At 40.4% G+C, this 13,399-nt stretch overlaps 2 protein-coding genes across 4 annotated transcripts in view; one reads left to right on the forward strand and one right to left on the reverse strand.

Moving 5' to 3' along the window:
* The window catches only part of SCYL3 (SCY1 like pseudokinase 3), an 84,592-nt gene that overhangs the window by 52,665 nt on the left and 18,528 nt on the right, over positions 1-13,399 (forward strand). The window lies entirely within an intron of this gene.
* Positions 1-13,399, reverse strand: part of FIRRM (FIGNL1 interacting regulator of recombination and mitosis) — a 61,004-nt gene that overhangs the window by 12,887 nt on the left and 34,718 nt on the right. For all 3 annotated transcript variants that reach the window (XR_009865971.1, XM_062192743.1, XM_062192744.1), the window contains 7 exons: positions 12,714-12,862; positions 12,078-12,207; positions 10,626-10,812; positions 9,679-9,761; positions 8,923-8,974; positions 6,404-6,493; positions 1,340-1,525 (listed from right to left, as the gene is read on the reverse strand). Coding sequence is in view for 2 of the 3 variants with exons in the window: in XM_062192743.1 (XP_062048727.1) it covers positions 1,340-1,525; positions 6,404-6,493; positions 8,923-8,974; positions 9,679-9,761; positions 10,626-10,812; positions 12,078-12,207; positions 12,714-12,862 (877 nt within the window). In the remaining variant the exon portion in view is untranslated. The remainder of the gene's footprint in view (positions 1-1,339; positions 1,526-6,403; positions 6,494-8,922; positions 8,975-9,678; positions 9,762-10,625; positions 10,813-12,077; positions 12,208-12,713; positions 12,863-13,399) is intronic.

Consider the following 13,399-nt stretch of genomic DNA (forward strand, 5'->3'; position numbering starts at 1 on the left):
TGAACGTGGCAATAATAGCACTGAGATCTATTTGTTGAGTAAAGGAGTGAATTCATGATGGAATTAACACTAAATTGGAAGACTGAGCTACATGTACTACATCCAGTCAGAACTTTGAGAAATCATCTATTTTCTAGGGGGGGGAGAAGTGACTCAAAAGCCAGCCCTATATAATATGCTCCAGATAGGCAGGTCCTCCGAGTGGCTGCCCAGGGTGCTCATGGGAAGGATGGTCCAGAAGGAAGGTAAGGGGACAAGGCGGCCTCAGATCTGCCTCCAGGACTGGGTAACTTAATGGGCAGCACCACACACAGAATGTGAGTCCACTCTGAATGCCATGTTGAGTGTTGGGGCGGAATGAAGAGTTTAAAGAATGTAAGGCTCAAAATGCATGTCAACCACGACTCCCTGGAAGTGACTGGAGGGGGCATTCCACTGTGCCATGGCTCAAAGTGAGAAGAATGCCTGGAAGATGGTGGGAGAGCAAGCGTGTGGGCCTCTCATGCAAAGTGGAGGTACAGGACATGTGGTACAGGACATGCTATGTCTTCCCCTGTCAGGAGATAGGACTCTGCTTGTGACATACACTTGCAGAACGAGGCAGATGCAAACAGGAGGTGACCCCTAACTTCAGGTCCACCAAAGTGTGGGAAGGAGAAGTTAACTCTGGGCAGCACTATGGCAAGGATGTAGGGGAAGCTCCCGAAGGGTTGACTCAGGGTCTAAGTGCACGTGGAGGGAGGTGTAGAAAGGGAGAGGTGGGATGCCATGAGGCAGTAGATAGATGACAGATACAGATCTGAGCTAGTGCCGACTTCCAGACACAGAGTGGGGTGGGGAAGGCCTATGAGATTTACTCCCTTAACCTGTGCATGTGTAACTTTGATTAATGGTAAAAACCAAATAAAATAATAAAAATGAGATGTTTGCTACCTGCAGTAGATGAGTCCCTCTTATTCCACTATTTCAGGAGGGGACATTTTAAATAGATGCACAAAGGATCAGAGTAGATTTGCAAAAAAAAAACAGTTATATTTTGCCAACTAAAAGAACTGTGTCTGCCTAATCCAGAGATGCATCAGCAAAGACATTACAAATGAAGTATTTCATAATGTGCTTCACATTGTCCCAGTGTGCCTTGACAGAGAAACACACTTGGTGTAGTTTACATCAATTAAGAGGGCAGAAGTTTCTCACTGATTCTTTTTTAACAGAAACTGAAAATCTTGCTAGGTTCTAACACAGACAGGTGGTGTCCGTCTTACTGCTGTAACCTCTATCCCTAGTCACTAAAACAGTGTTAGGTAAACATGTGCTGGCTGGATCAAAATCCTCTCACCAGAGACTCCAGATCTCCCAAAGTGTGGCTGCTGCTCAGCCACTCCCTGCACTGTGCGGTGCCTACTGTGGCGACTTCCTCTGCAGTCTGTCTCTTAAGATCTGCAGACAATGCCTGGAAGGAAATATATTGCCACAGATGCAAATTTTCCACTTCTTTTGGAGAAAATTTCTGGATAAACTCCACCTGAGAGAGTTAAAAGACAGAAAAGTAACATGAGATGGTTAAATGGATACACACGTGCTAAGTACTAGCTTCCATATTTAAGATTTTAAAAGGTTTTTAACTGCATAGTAATATTACTAGGCATCAGACCAAAGTAATTTAAATGAACATGCATTATCATTTTTGTTGGATTTGTTTCCAAAATGAAAAGCACAGTTTAAGTGGAGCGCGATGTAACTGGACTAAGCAATGTTAAATAATGTATATCATTATTAGTCACATCAGATTGTATCAATTCCTACCACTAAATTTACTTATTATTTTCCTAAGTCCTAAGTCCAAAGTAATAACCCAAATATACCAACAAGATTGGTTTAGCTTACTATTAGCTCAGTTAACAATAGCAGAAAACTTAAAGAAGCAAAGATCATAGGTTAAGTTTTCAAATGGGCTCGTTTTGCTCTACATTAAACAGCACACTAAGTTTTTTTTAAAAAAATATTTATTTATTTATTTGAAAGGCAGAGTTACAGAGAGGGAGAGGCAGAGGCAGAGAGAGAGAGGCCTTCCATCCACTGGCCCACTTGGCCACAACAGCCGGAGCTGTGCCAATCCGAAGCTAGGAGCCAGGAGCTTCTTCCTGGTCTCCCAAGGGGGTACAGGGGCCCAAGCACTTGGGCCATCTTCCACTGCTTTCCTAGGCCACAGCAGAGAGCTGGATCGGAAGTAGGGCAGCCGGACTCGAACTGGCGCTCATATGGGATGCTGGCACTGCAGGCAGCGGCTTTACCCGCTACACCACAGTGCCAGCTCTAGCATACTAAGTTTTGTAAAGGTAAGCCACCAATCAGTGCAGTTTGCAAAGCCATTCTACCACTGAGATAACAGTTCAAAGTGCTTAGTGGGTTAACAGAGCAGTAGTGGTTTTGTTAAAATGCAGGTATTCACAGATGACTGAAGATGAGAAATAGAAGTTTTAAAAAACATTTAAAATGTTAAATTGTTTTTGGTTGAAAAATAACAGTATAAAGCATATGACTGTATTTTTTAAAGAAGTGAAATAATGCACAGTATTCAAGATATACTTGATAAATGAAAACTTTTCCTACATTAAAAACTAAAAACACTACATTAAGTTTGACAGAGAAACTCCTATGTCATACGTTCTACAATCATGTGCCCATAACAATCTTTGGGTCAATGATTCACTGCATCTATAATGGAAGTCCCACAAGATACTACCTAGTGACACAGCTTACCTGCTACACCACAGTGCCTTACTATATATAAGCATATTACGATGTCCGCACATGGATGAAACCACCTAACACATTTCTCAAAATATAACCCTGCCATTAAACAATTCATTACTGTATTTGAATTTTATTTCTTCTCAGAAAATACTGAGCTGTCAAAACAAGCAGTAAACCATGTGACTATATACTGTGACAGTCTACAGACAGAAAATTGGATTTCTTGATGGCCTGAGTGCATGTTATTATAAGCAGTTTGATTCATTAAACCAAACTGCATCAAGAAAACAAAAGAATTATGCTCACTGGTGAACATTCCAACATCACCATTCTTTAAAGTCCAATGAATGAATGGACTTGTTCCCTTTCATGAACAAACTAAATAATAATGCCCTGGACACCACAAAAGGGTAGGTTTTGGAAAAATCTGTTACCTAGAAAGAGTTCAAAATCCTATCCTGATGTTGAAAACTCTCGTTTAGACACAATTTTAAACATTTAAAACTGGTAGGGTGACAACTGGTAGGAGTGAAGATTAAGAGAATTAATATACAGAGAATTTTTCTTTCCTTAACATTGAGAAGAGATAAAATACACCTGTAGACTTAACATGCAAATAAATATAGGTTTTACTTTACATAAAAATGGTAGCACATCTATCAGTGTACTGGAGGCATACTATTTTCCCTCAATTTGGTAACTCCCTGGTACTACTGCTTTTCTTCATAAAGCACCAATACTGTCTACAGTTACACACTAAAGAAATAATGCAATATTCAGTAATTACTCCACATATCAAAACAGCAAACATATTTTAATGTCCATATGTACTGGCATATCACCCCAAATTATCATAAACATCTTTATTTTTTAAGTAAAACATCACTATATGGGGTAATTATCATTTAAGTTAAAAACGCTGCATCACTGAAATAAAACTGGTTTTTCATCTCACTATTTAAAAAGGCATCATCTTAGGGGACAGTGCTGTGGCGCAGTGGGTTAAGGCACAGCCTGCAGCACTAGCATCCCATAAGGGCACCGGTGCAAGTCCAAGCTGCTCCACTTTCGATCTAGCTCCCTGCTTATGTGCCCGGGGAAAGCAGTGGAGGAATGGCCCAAATACTTGGTCCCCTGTACCCATATGGGAGACCAAGAAGAAGCTCCTGGGTCCTGGCTTCGGCCTGGCCCAGCCTTGGTCATCGTAGCCATTTGGGGAATGAACCAGTGAATGGAAGATCTCTATGACTCTGCCTCTCAAATCAATCAATCAATCTTTAAAAAAAAAAAAAAAAAAGCATCATCTTACATGCAAATGGATTAATTATCCCTTGCTTCTCCTTTCTCCCCATCCTGTGCTTTCTTGCCTTTCCTCTATCACCTCCCTCCCATTTTCACTCATCCGTTAACACATACCTCAGATGTGTTTATAGTATCTACTAGATTATATATTCCTTGAGATGCTACCATACAATACAAGAGTTTCCTATTTTATTATTTTTTTAAAATTTATTTTGTTTGAAGGCAGATTTACAGAAAGGGAGGGAAGGAGGAAGAGAGAGAGAGAAAGAGAGAGAGAGAAGTCTTACATTCACTGGTTCACTCCCCAGATGGCCGCAACAGCTGGAGCTGTGCCAGGAGCCAGGAGATTTTTCTGGGTCTTCCACATGGGTGCAGGGGCCCAAGGACTTGGGCCATCTTCTACTGCTTTCCCAGGCCATAGCAGAGAGCTGGATCGGAAGTAGAGCAGCTGGGACTCAAACTGGAGGTAGGCATTTGGCACAATATTTGGGAGGCCGCTTGTGAGGTCTGCATCCCATACAGGAGTACCTGGGTTTGAGCCCCAGCTCTGCTCCCAATTTCAGCTTTTCTGCTAACGTACACCCTAGGAAGCAGCAGGTAATGGCCCAAGTGTCTGGGTCACTGCCACCCACATGGGAGACCTGGTTAAGTTCCTGGCTCCTGGCTTCAGTCCGGGATCCTAAGGACTCTCAGGAAGAACAGAGATTCAAAATCAGGTTGTCCTTTGATCTTAAATTTAAGGTCATAAATAAAATTTACATAGACCTCACTAAGAGTTAATTCTTTCTCAAGCTATACTATTCTAAACCTTTAAATTTCACAACAATTTTGGATGCTAATTTTAACCCTATTTTGTGAATAAGGAAACTGAGGTTGAAAATAAATTGAATACTTTAATAATCACATTGCTAGTGACTCTCTCCCAGTCCTACTTCCTCTGAGAGAACTGGCATAGATACAGCTTGATGTTTGGGAAGGAAGACAAGCAGCCTTCATGTGTGTAGGAGCTGCTGTGCTTTCTGCCCTAGACAGAGGTGGCTGGAGCTCTCCTCATGCGTGAAACTCCTCATGCCCTGGACTTAGGGCAAATATCTTTGTCAGAAATAACTCCTAGCATTTACTGAGTACCCTTTAGAAGCCCAGCACGATGCTAAGTATTTTACATACATTATCCCTAAGACTACAAAATTGTTCAAAAAAGTTACACCTTGTAGATAGGGAAACTGAGGTACCAGAAATGATGACTTTCTCCAAGGACATAGTAAGCCAGGATTTGAACTGCAGCCGCAGGACCTCAGAGTACCATCTCCTTCACTGACCTAGTGATGAAGGCCTCAAAAAAATTACTGAGCCTACTTCATACCCACCACACTCAGGTTGGTGTTCAGGAATCCACATTTTATTAAAAACTCCTGTAAGAATTTGAGACGACCAGTTCAAGGGACTATACTAGGCTGATAGGTTCAAATAAGTAGAGAATCTCCTCTATCATGGATAGCTTGTTTTCCCCAAAGTAGCAAACAACTAAGGCTGCTATTTGTAATTCTTCTCCTAAAAGCTAAACTATGAAAAACTAAGTGACATTACTCAGAGCATAAATAACATTCTAACTCTTTGAAACAAGTTAATGGGGGAAGGAAAAACAGATTTCCCATGTCTCAAATGAACAAAAACAAGGCAAAGTTATATTTCAGGACAATGGAATTAGAATATTCTAGTACAGCAGAATTATCTATAACTTAAAGACATCAAAATCTACACCCAACTAAAGACAATAAACAAAGTGTAAATTAAGAATTTACACTCAGGGGCCAGCATTGTGGAGTGTAGGTTTGGCCTCTGCCTGCAGTGCTGGCATCCCATATGAGGGCCTGAATGCTCCACTTTCTATCCAGCTCCCTGCTAATGGGTCTGGGAAAGCAGCAGAAGATGATGGCCCGAGTACATGGCCCCTGCCAGCCACCGTGGAAGACCCAGAGAGAGTTCTAGGCTGCCTGCCTTCAGCCTGGCCCAGCCTTAGACGCTGCATCCATTTGGGGAGTGAACCAGTGGATGAAGATTGATATCTTTCCCACCCTCATAATTCTGCCTTTCAAGTAAATAAATCCTTAAAAAAATGTATGCTCATATTTACTTAATTGGTAAAATACATGCTATAGTGGTTTGGGGCGAGTATTCAGCCATAATACAAAAAGTAATAATAATAAATAAAACATGGACACTGCAATAAAGAAAAAAAAAAGCTATAAGAACTTAAGTTATAATGAGAGGAAAAATGGCCTTCAAAGGCGTCTGAACCCAGCCCTCAGCAGCTGCCTGAAGACAGTGACAAAAATGATCTTACCTGATGGGATGGGGCCATGAAGAAAAAGAGACGCTTCAACAGTATTGATATATTGATGAGCTGGTAACATTCTCCCGGGCAAGATTTTATCTAGGAAAAGATAGGAAGGCAGAGATTGACAGATTTAAATTTGGAGATTTTATAAGATGAAAATATGCCAAAATATTAACAGTAGTTCTTTCCGGGAGGTAAGATTACAGGTAACTTTAATTTTTTTTTTTTTACTTAAAAAGATTTAATTATTTTATTTGAAAGGCAAAGTTCAGACAGAGAGAGACTTTCCATCCATTGGTTCACCCCCAAAATAGCCACAAAGGCTGGAGTTGGGAGCTGGGCCAGACCGAAGCCAGGAGCTTCTTCTTGGTCCCCCATGAGGGTGCAGGGCCCCAAGCACTTGGGCCATCTTCTGCTGCTTTTTCCAGGCCACAGCAGAGAGCTGGATTGGAAGAGGAGCAGCCAGAACTTGAATCAATGCCCATATGGGATGCTGGTAAAGCAGGCAATGGCTTTATCCTCTATGCCACAGAGCCAGTTCCATAATTTTAATTTTTATCTTTGGGTTTTATTTAATTTTATTTTCTTTAATTATTACTTTCATGAGAAAATTTTGACCTGGTATGTAAAAACAGCCCTAATTTCTATTTCTAAGTATGATTTTGATAACTTGGTATGTTAACCTGCCTACTCTGATAACTTACAGAACTTTCCGATCAAAGCGTAACAATGCAGAGGTGGATATACCTCTACAAGACAGAAGCTTCATTAACAGACTGCATAGACTTAATGTTATCAAATCCTATTATGTTGTAGTATAACCCTGGAGTCCATTCCTATCAAAACTGCTAGGAGAGTTTTTACTTAAAAACTCGAGACTTAAAACACACAAAAATCATTCTTCTTTATCAGTTTTGTCCAAGATGTGTGCAGGATTTAGCAAAATGAATGAGAAGTGATGATCCACATCACCAGACACAGAGACCCAGATGCCAGCTGTTTGGGTATTATTCACCTCACTGACTCAGTTCACAGAATCCTTTGAAAAGTCAACCAGGCTGGCGCTGCACTCACTAAGATAATCCTCTGCCTACAGCGCCGGCACACCGGGTTCTAGTCCCAGTTGGGGCACCAGTTCTGTCCCGGTTGCTCCTCTTCCAGTCCAGCTCTCTGCTGTGGCCCGGGAAGGCAGTGGAGAATGGCGCAAGTGCGTGGGCCCTGCACCTGCATGGGAAACCAGGAGGAAGCACCTGGCTCCTGGCTTCGGATTGGCATAGCACGCCGGCCGTAGCAGCCATTTAGGGGGTGAACCAACGGAAAGGAAGACCTTTCTCTCTGTCTCTCTCTCTAACTCTGCCTGTCAAAACAAAACAAAACAAAACAAAGCAAAAAAAAAAAAAAAGTAAACCAATAAATGACAAAGTTACTCTACCAGGAAACAAATAATGCATGAACCCACATAAGATCCTTACCAAAGCCAAGGGCGAAAAGGTAAGACAGGCCATTAACTATTATATATAGACCTCATCAAACATCTCACAATTTAAAAGTCAAAAAAGCTCCCAACACAAAGAAATGATGAGTGTCTGAGGTGAAAGATATGCCAGTTATTCTCATCTCATCACCATACACCATATACAGATGTTGAAATACCACACTGTACCCCTTAAATATGTACAATTACTGTGTGTCACCTTATACTGATTCACAAATGTTACTTCTTATCCCAAAGGCATTGCTCACTATCAAACTTAGTCCCTCTCAAATCATCCTGACTGAAAGAAATACAACCAAGCACAGAGTCAGCTGGCTTAAGTCATATTAAAACAAGAAAAAGAAATGAATTCTTAGCCATCAATATTACATCTAACTCTCTAAATTTTACATCCTGCATTCAATTTTAAATTTATTCTCACTTAGGCCGGCACCGCGGCTCACTAGGCTAATCCTCCGCCTTGCGGCGCCGGCACACCAGGTTCTAGTCCCGGTCGGGGCACCGATCCTGTCCCGGTTGCCCCTCTTCCAGGCCAGCTCTCTGCTGTGGCCAGGGAGTGCAGTGGAGGATGGCCCAAGTGCTTGGGCCCTGCACCCCATGGGAGACCAGGATAAGCACCTGGCTCCTGCCATCAGATCAGCGCGGTGCACCGGCCGCAGCGCGCTACCGCGGCGGCCATTGGAGGGTGAACCAATGGCAAAAGGAAGACCTTTCTCTCTGTCTCTCTCTCACTGTCCACTCTGCCTGTCAAAAATTTAAAAAAAAAAAAAAAAAATTTATTCTCACTTAACCTAGCTCCCTTGGAACAGTTTGTGGCACTCGAAAATTCTGAAAATATGGGAGTCTCTCCAGTTTTACACTGGTAGTCTCAGTACTCTTTCTTAACAGTATCTGCATCAATATAAAGCAAAGAACTATCAAAATAATCTAACTACCACACTGTTTCCTCATTTGATATTTACATTATTTAAGATTATCATACCCGCAAAGTATGGAAAGCAAGTATTATAGGTCCTATAATTCCACTTACCAGATGAGCCAATATGGTGACATGATGTGCACAGAGTTCAGCAGTCCCGTACCTATAATAGAGAAGGCAATTAAGTTTACTCAGAAAAGCAGAACTTCTATAAAACATAAAATATTCTGATGAAAACACATAATCTACCACTACCCCTATGGCCAAGTACTGTTAGAAAATACAAAAACAATGTAAAGGCCGGCGCCGTGGCTCACTAGGCTAATCCTCCGCCTACGGCGCCGGCACACCGGGTTCTAGTCCTGGTCGGGGCACCGATCCTGTCCTGGTTGCCTCTCTTCTAGGCCAGCTCTCTGCTGTGGCCAGGGAGTGCAGTGGAGGATGGCCCAAGTGCTTGGGCCCTGCACCCCATGGGAGACCAGGAGAAGCACCTGGCTCCTGCCATCGGATCAGCGCGGTGCGCTGGCCACAGCGCGCCAGCTGCAGCGGCCATTGGAGGGTGAACCAACGGCAAAAAGGAAGACCTTTCTCTCTATCTCTCTCTCTCTCACTGTCCACTCTGCCTGTCAAAAAAAAAAAAAAAAAAAAAAAAAACCAATATAAGTAATACTCATTTATTGGCTTGAACCAAAGAAAGGAAAGAGAGGACCTATTTCATAATTTAGTGCTATATAGGAAATTGAACAATTTTGGGACATATTAAAGAATTATCAATAAATGTTTGTATATGTTTATAATTACAAAGCCATTTACTGTCAGTGACTACTGGAAACCAACCCAATTACTGAAAAATTAAGTATTTTATACCGAGCAAGGAAGCACCAGGCATCCATAGCTAACAAAGAGGTGATCATATTAGCACTAAGCACAGCATTCAACAGAGCAGCATCCTAGTGAAAAACAGAAAAGTTCATTTATTTATATGCTAAATTTCATGACACATTACAATTAATATCATGTTTTTCAAGATAAAGTAAGCACCAGCAAAGTTAAAATAACTGATCTTCAGTGAAAAAGCTCTACTTTGTACCATCTGAAAGAACTTATACTGCCATTCCCTCTATATTTACTGAGTGGCTCCTCTATGTTAAGTAATGTGCTGGGCTATGAGGAATCAAATGTCATTAAGCGTAGTAATTCAATCACTAGGATCCACAGAATACACAGTTTCAAATCTTTGAAGCAACATAAAAATATATATGGTTGTACTTTTCTCTTAGCCTTTAACCATTCACACAGAATACTTAATATGTGCTAGCTATTATCTATTGTATAGTGTCTTGAATGATACTAATTCTTATGTAACTTCTCGGGAGTTTTTCTTCACATTGTCTCAACTTCTTTTTCTCTAATCCAATTTCCTGGGTGCAGGAGGGAATAATCCACATTAAGGTTAAGACATACAGGAGATCTGGCATTATATAGTATTTACTTCTTTTCTTTGTGAATCCCAACTAGGTAAGAATTCTGTATATTTTGCCTCTTTTCATGTCTTCCATATCTTCCCATGTAAAATGCTTTCTCAAATATTTTTAGTAAACGTGAGTTCTAAATACTGCAGGAATTGAGGATTACCATTTCCTAGGAGACAACTGAATTAAAGGGTAAAATGTGCAAGCTGAAAGAATGGCATTCAAAAGAAATGTACATTAACTATGCCCACTTTCTTCTGCACACAAAACACTATTTCAACAGGAAAAAAAAAAAGTAAAAGTGTAACCTCAGCATAGCTTAGCAAGTAATAATAAGCTTACCAATTCAGGAAACAGGGAGGGATGAAAGGTAGCAATAAAGGTACACAGATGAACACAAACATGCTGATACAAAGTGACAGCCACCTCAGCTTGCCCTTTAGTTGGTACTCCCCTTAATTGGACAGGCAGAGAAAGTTCACCAGAACACTGCTCAAAACTGTAGAACATGGCTTTGAGTAGAGGTGTCCTACAGGGAAATTGAGACATGGAAGCCAGTATTAGTAACACTTAACACTTAACAGACACAATAACAATAATGTCATAGGAGGGTTATTTTAGGAAAGCAAAATGTCTCAAGAGGCATAATCAACAAGTTTCCAATGCGCAAATATGTATACATAAAATAAGAGAGTCACTGTCAAAGAAATTCTGTAAAAAATAATTTTCCTAGATTTTCTTTACTGAATTATAAAAGTTCTTCAATAAACTTGAAACTTAAATAGCTAAATTAGGTGTCATATGTAAAACATAAAATAACTATTATAGTTCAGATAAGGATGGGATATTTTAGGATTGAAATGGTTATAGAAACTTTCAGATAAGATTTAAACAACAAATTCAAAACAAGCAAGAGAGAGGGAATTTAGCATAGAGGTTTCAATGAAGCTCAGATACCCACACCCCTTATTAGAATGCCTAAGTTCAAGTCCTGCCTCCTCTCTCAATTCTAGGTGATGGCCACCCTTGCAGGAACCCTGGACTGATCTCCTGGCCCAGCCCCAGCCACTGCAGGCATTAGGGAGTAAACCATCAGATGGAGGCACACGTGGCTTTCTCTCTCTGCTCCCAAGTAAATAAATAAAAACATAATATATAAATAAGTTAAGACAACGCATGAGTAAAAGGCACTCACAGGCGAGTCTAACAGAAGCAAGGTACATGTGCTTAAAATAAATGAAAGGGTGAGGAACAAAGGTAGGAGATGGCAACAGGATAGATTTCAGTGCGAAGCTACAGAGTTCTGGCATATGCTTCAGTTTCTGAGCTCTGAGGAAGTTGAGCCAGGTTTAGGGAGACTAACCTGAGGGCCTAAAGGAAGGGTGAAAACTTAGAGAACAGCAAGAACCCAGGGAGTAAGGAACTAGACTCGTTGTTAGCAAAGAAGATGATTACAAGATTCCCCAAGACACCTCATAGTACCTAGACACCCATTTCTCAGAGCTCGTTTTTAACGTGACTCCTTACACACCTACTCTATTATACTCACGGTTTATAATGCTGGCCACTAGGCAATAAACATTGACTAAAATTAAGATATTTTAGTGTCTAGTGTTACAGATTTATATATTTTATACTCATATTTATCTATTTTCATAAAGTAGCACTACACACACACACATACATGAGGACTAACTAGAATAGCTGATATAACAAACTTAATTTCCAGATCATTCTAAACAGGCATTGTAAGCTACTGCTAATGTGACTGAAAATAAACACCACGTTTGCTACCTGGTTGTAGCCTCTGAGGACTGATTGTCTGCGCACCACAGAGTCTGCACATCTTCAGGTAGAGAGGGCAGCTTATCCATGACAACAACCAGAAGGAGACACTGTGGCAACTGCAGTTCACATGGCAGATCTGACAGTAACAAAAACACAGCAAATCGGTACAAACATATCTCAAATGTTTTCAACAGAAATTTGATTTGTGATATGCAAAGACATTAAAGGAATAATTTAGTTAAGAGAGAGGGATGGAGAGACAGCAAGATGCCCTAAGTGCCTCAATGGATAGAGCTGGGAGCAGGGCTGACGCTGGGAAAACAATCCAGGTCTCCTAAATGGGTAACAGGAACCCAATTACTTAAACCCATCACAGCTGCCTCCCAGGGTTTGCATTAGCAGGAAGCTGGAGGTAAGAACTGGATACTGAGACCAGGTACTCAGATGTAGGATGTGGGCATCTTAACTTCTAAGGCAAATGCCTACCAGAGCATAATTCTTTTTAAAGGATAAATGTTTCAATAAAAGAATGGGGAAAAAATTTTAAATAAAAATCTTAAAGACATAAGGAGAAACAGCCCCATCTGTAACATGTCATAATGATGGGAGATGATTTAACACTAAATCTGTTCTGAAGTTTACCTAATTCACTGTCTAACACCGCCTGCACAAAAGGCTGGAATGTGAGCAGCTGACTGATGAGTGGATCCAGTGTGACCAGGAAAGCACCTGCTATTTCCTCTTGTTGTGCTTTTGATATCCTGGTTGCGTATAGGCTTGGAGGAAACTTGCTGGAAAGGGAGAAAAAACTCATTAAGAGCTATCTTCTTATTTTGGGAGGAAGTTAGGTACTATAAACCGATGATCTAGTAGTATTATATAAAAATTAGTCTGCATTTTATAAAACAAATTCAACACCCTGAACTGATATCTGAATTGCACAAAAGCCTAAGAACTAAATAATATAGATTTAATTATATATAATTAAAAGCTTGTAATATTGAACAAGTCTTAAATATTGCTTTGATACATTTTAAAAACCATTTTGACAATATCTATAAACATATTGTAAAATATTAAAACAGCAAATAAAAACATACACAAAAATGTACTTCTGATCAATGCTGGCTTAACTACTTCTATTAAAAGTTGTTTTAAAATCAGTAGAATGCTGAATTTACTATGAACTAATGCTAGATTCCTCAGAAGCAGGGGCTTTATAAGGCAAATCTGAATACTAACACTGAAGAAGGTTGAAAAGACTTTTTCACGGAATCATTCATAATTGGAGTTTAAGCTAAACTTCGTTTAAAACTTACAGGAAATAA

This window comes from Lepus europaeus, chromosome 5 (assembly GCF_033115175.1).
Source record: "Lepus europaeus isolate LE1 chromosome 5, mLepTim1.pri, whole genome shotgun sequence".
Lineage (NCBI taxonomy): Eukaryota > Metazoa > Chordata > Mammalia > Lagomorpha > Leporidae > Lepus > Lepus europaeus.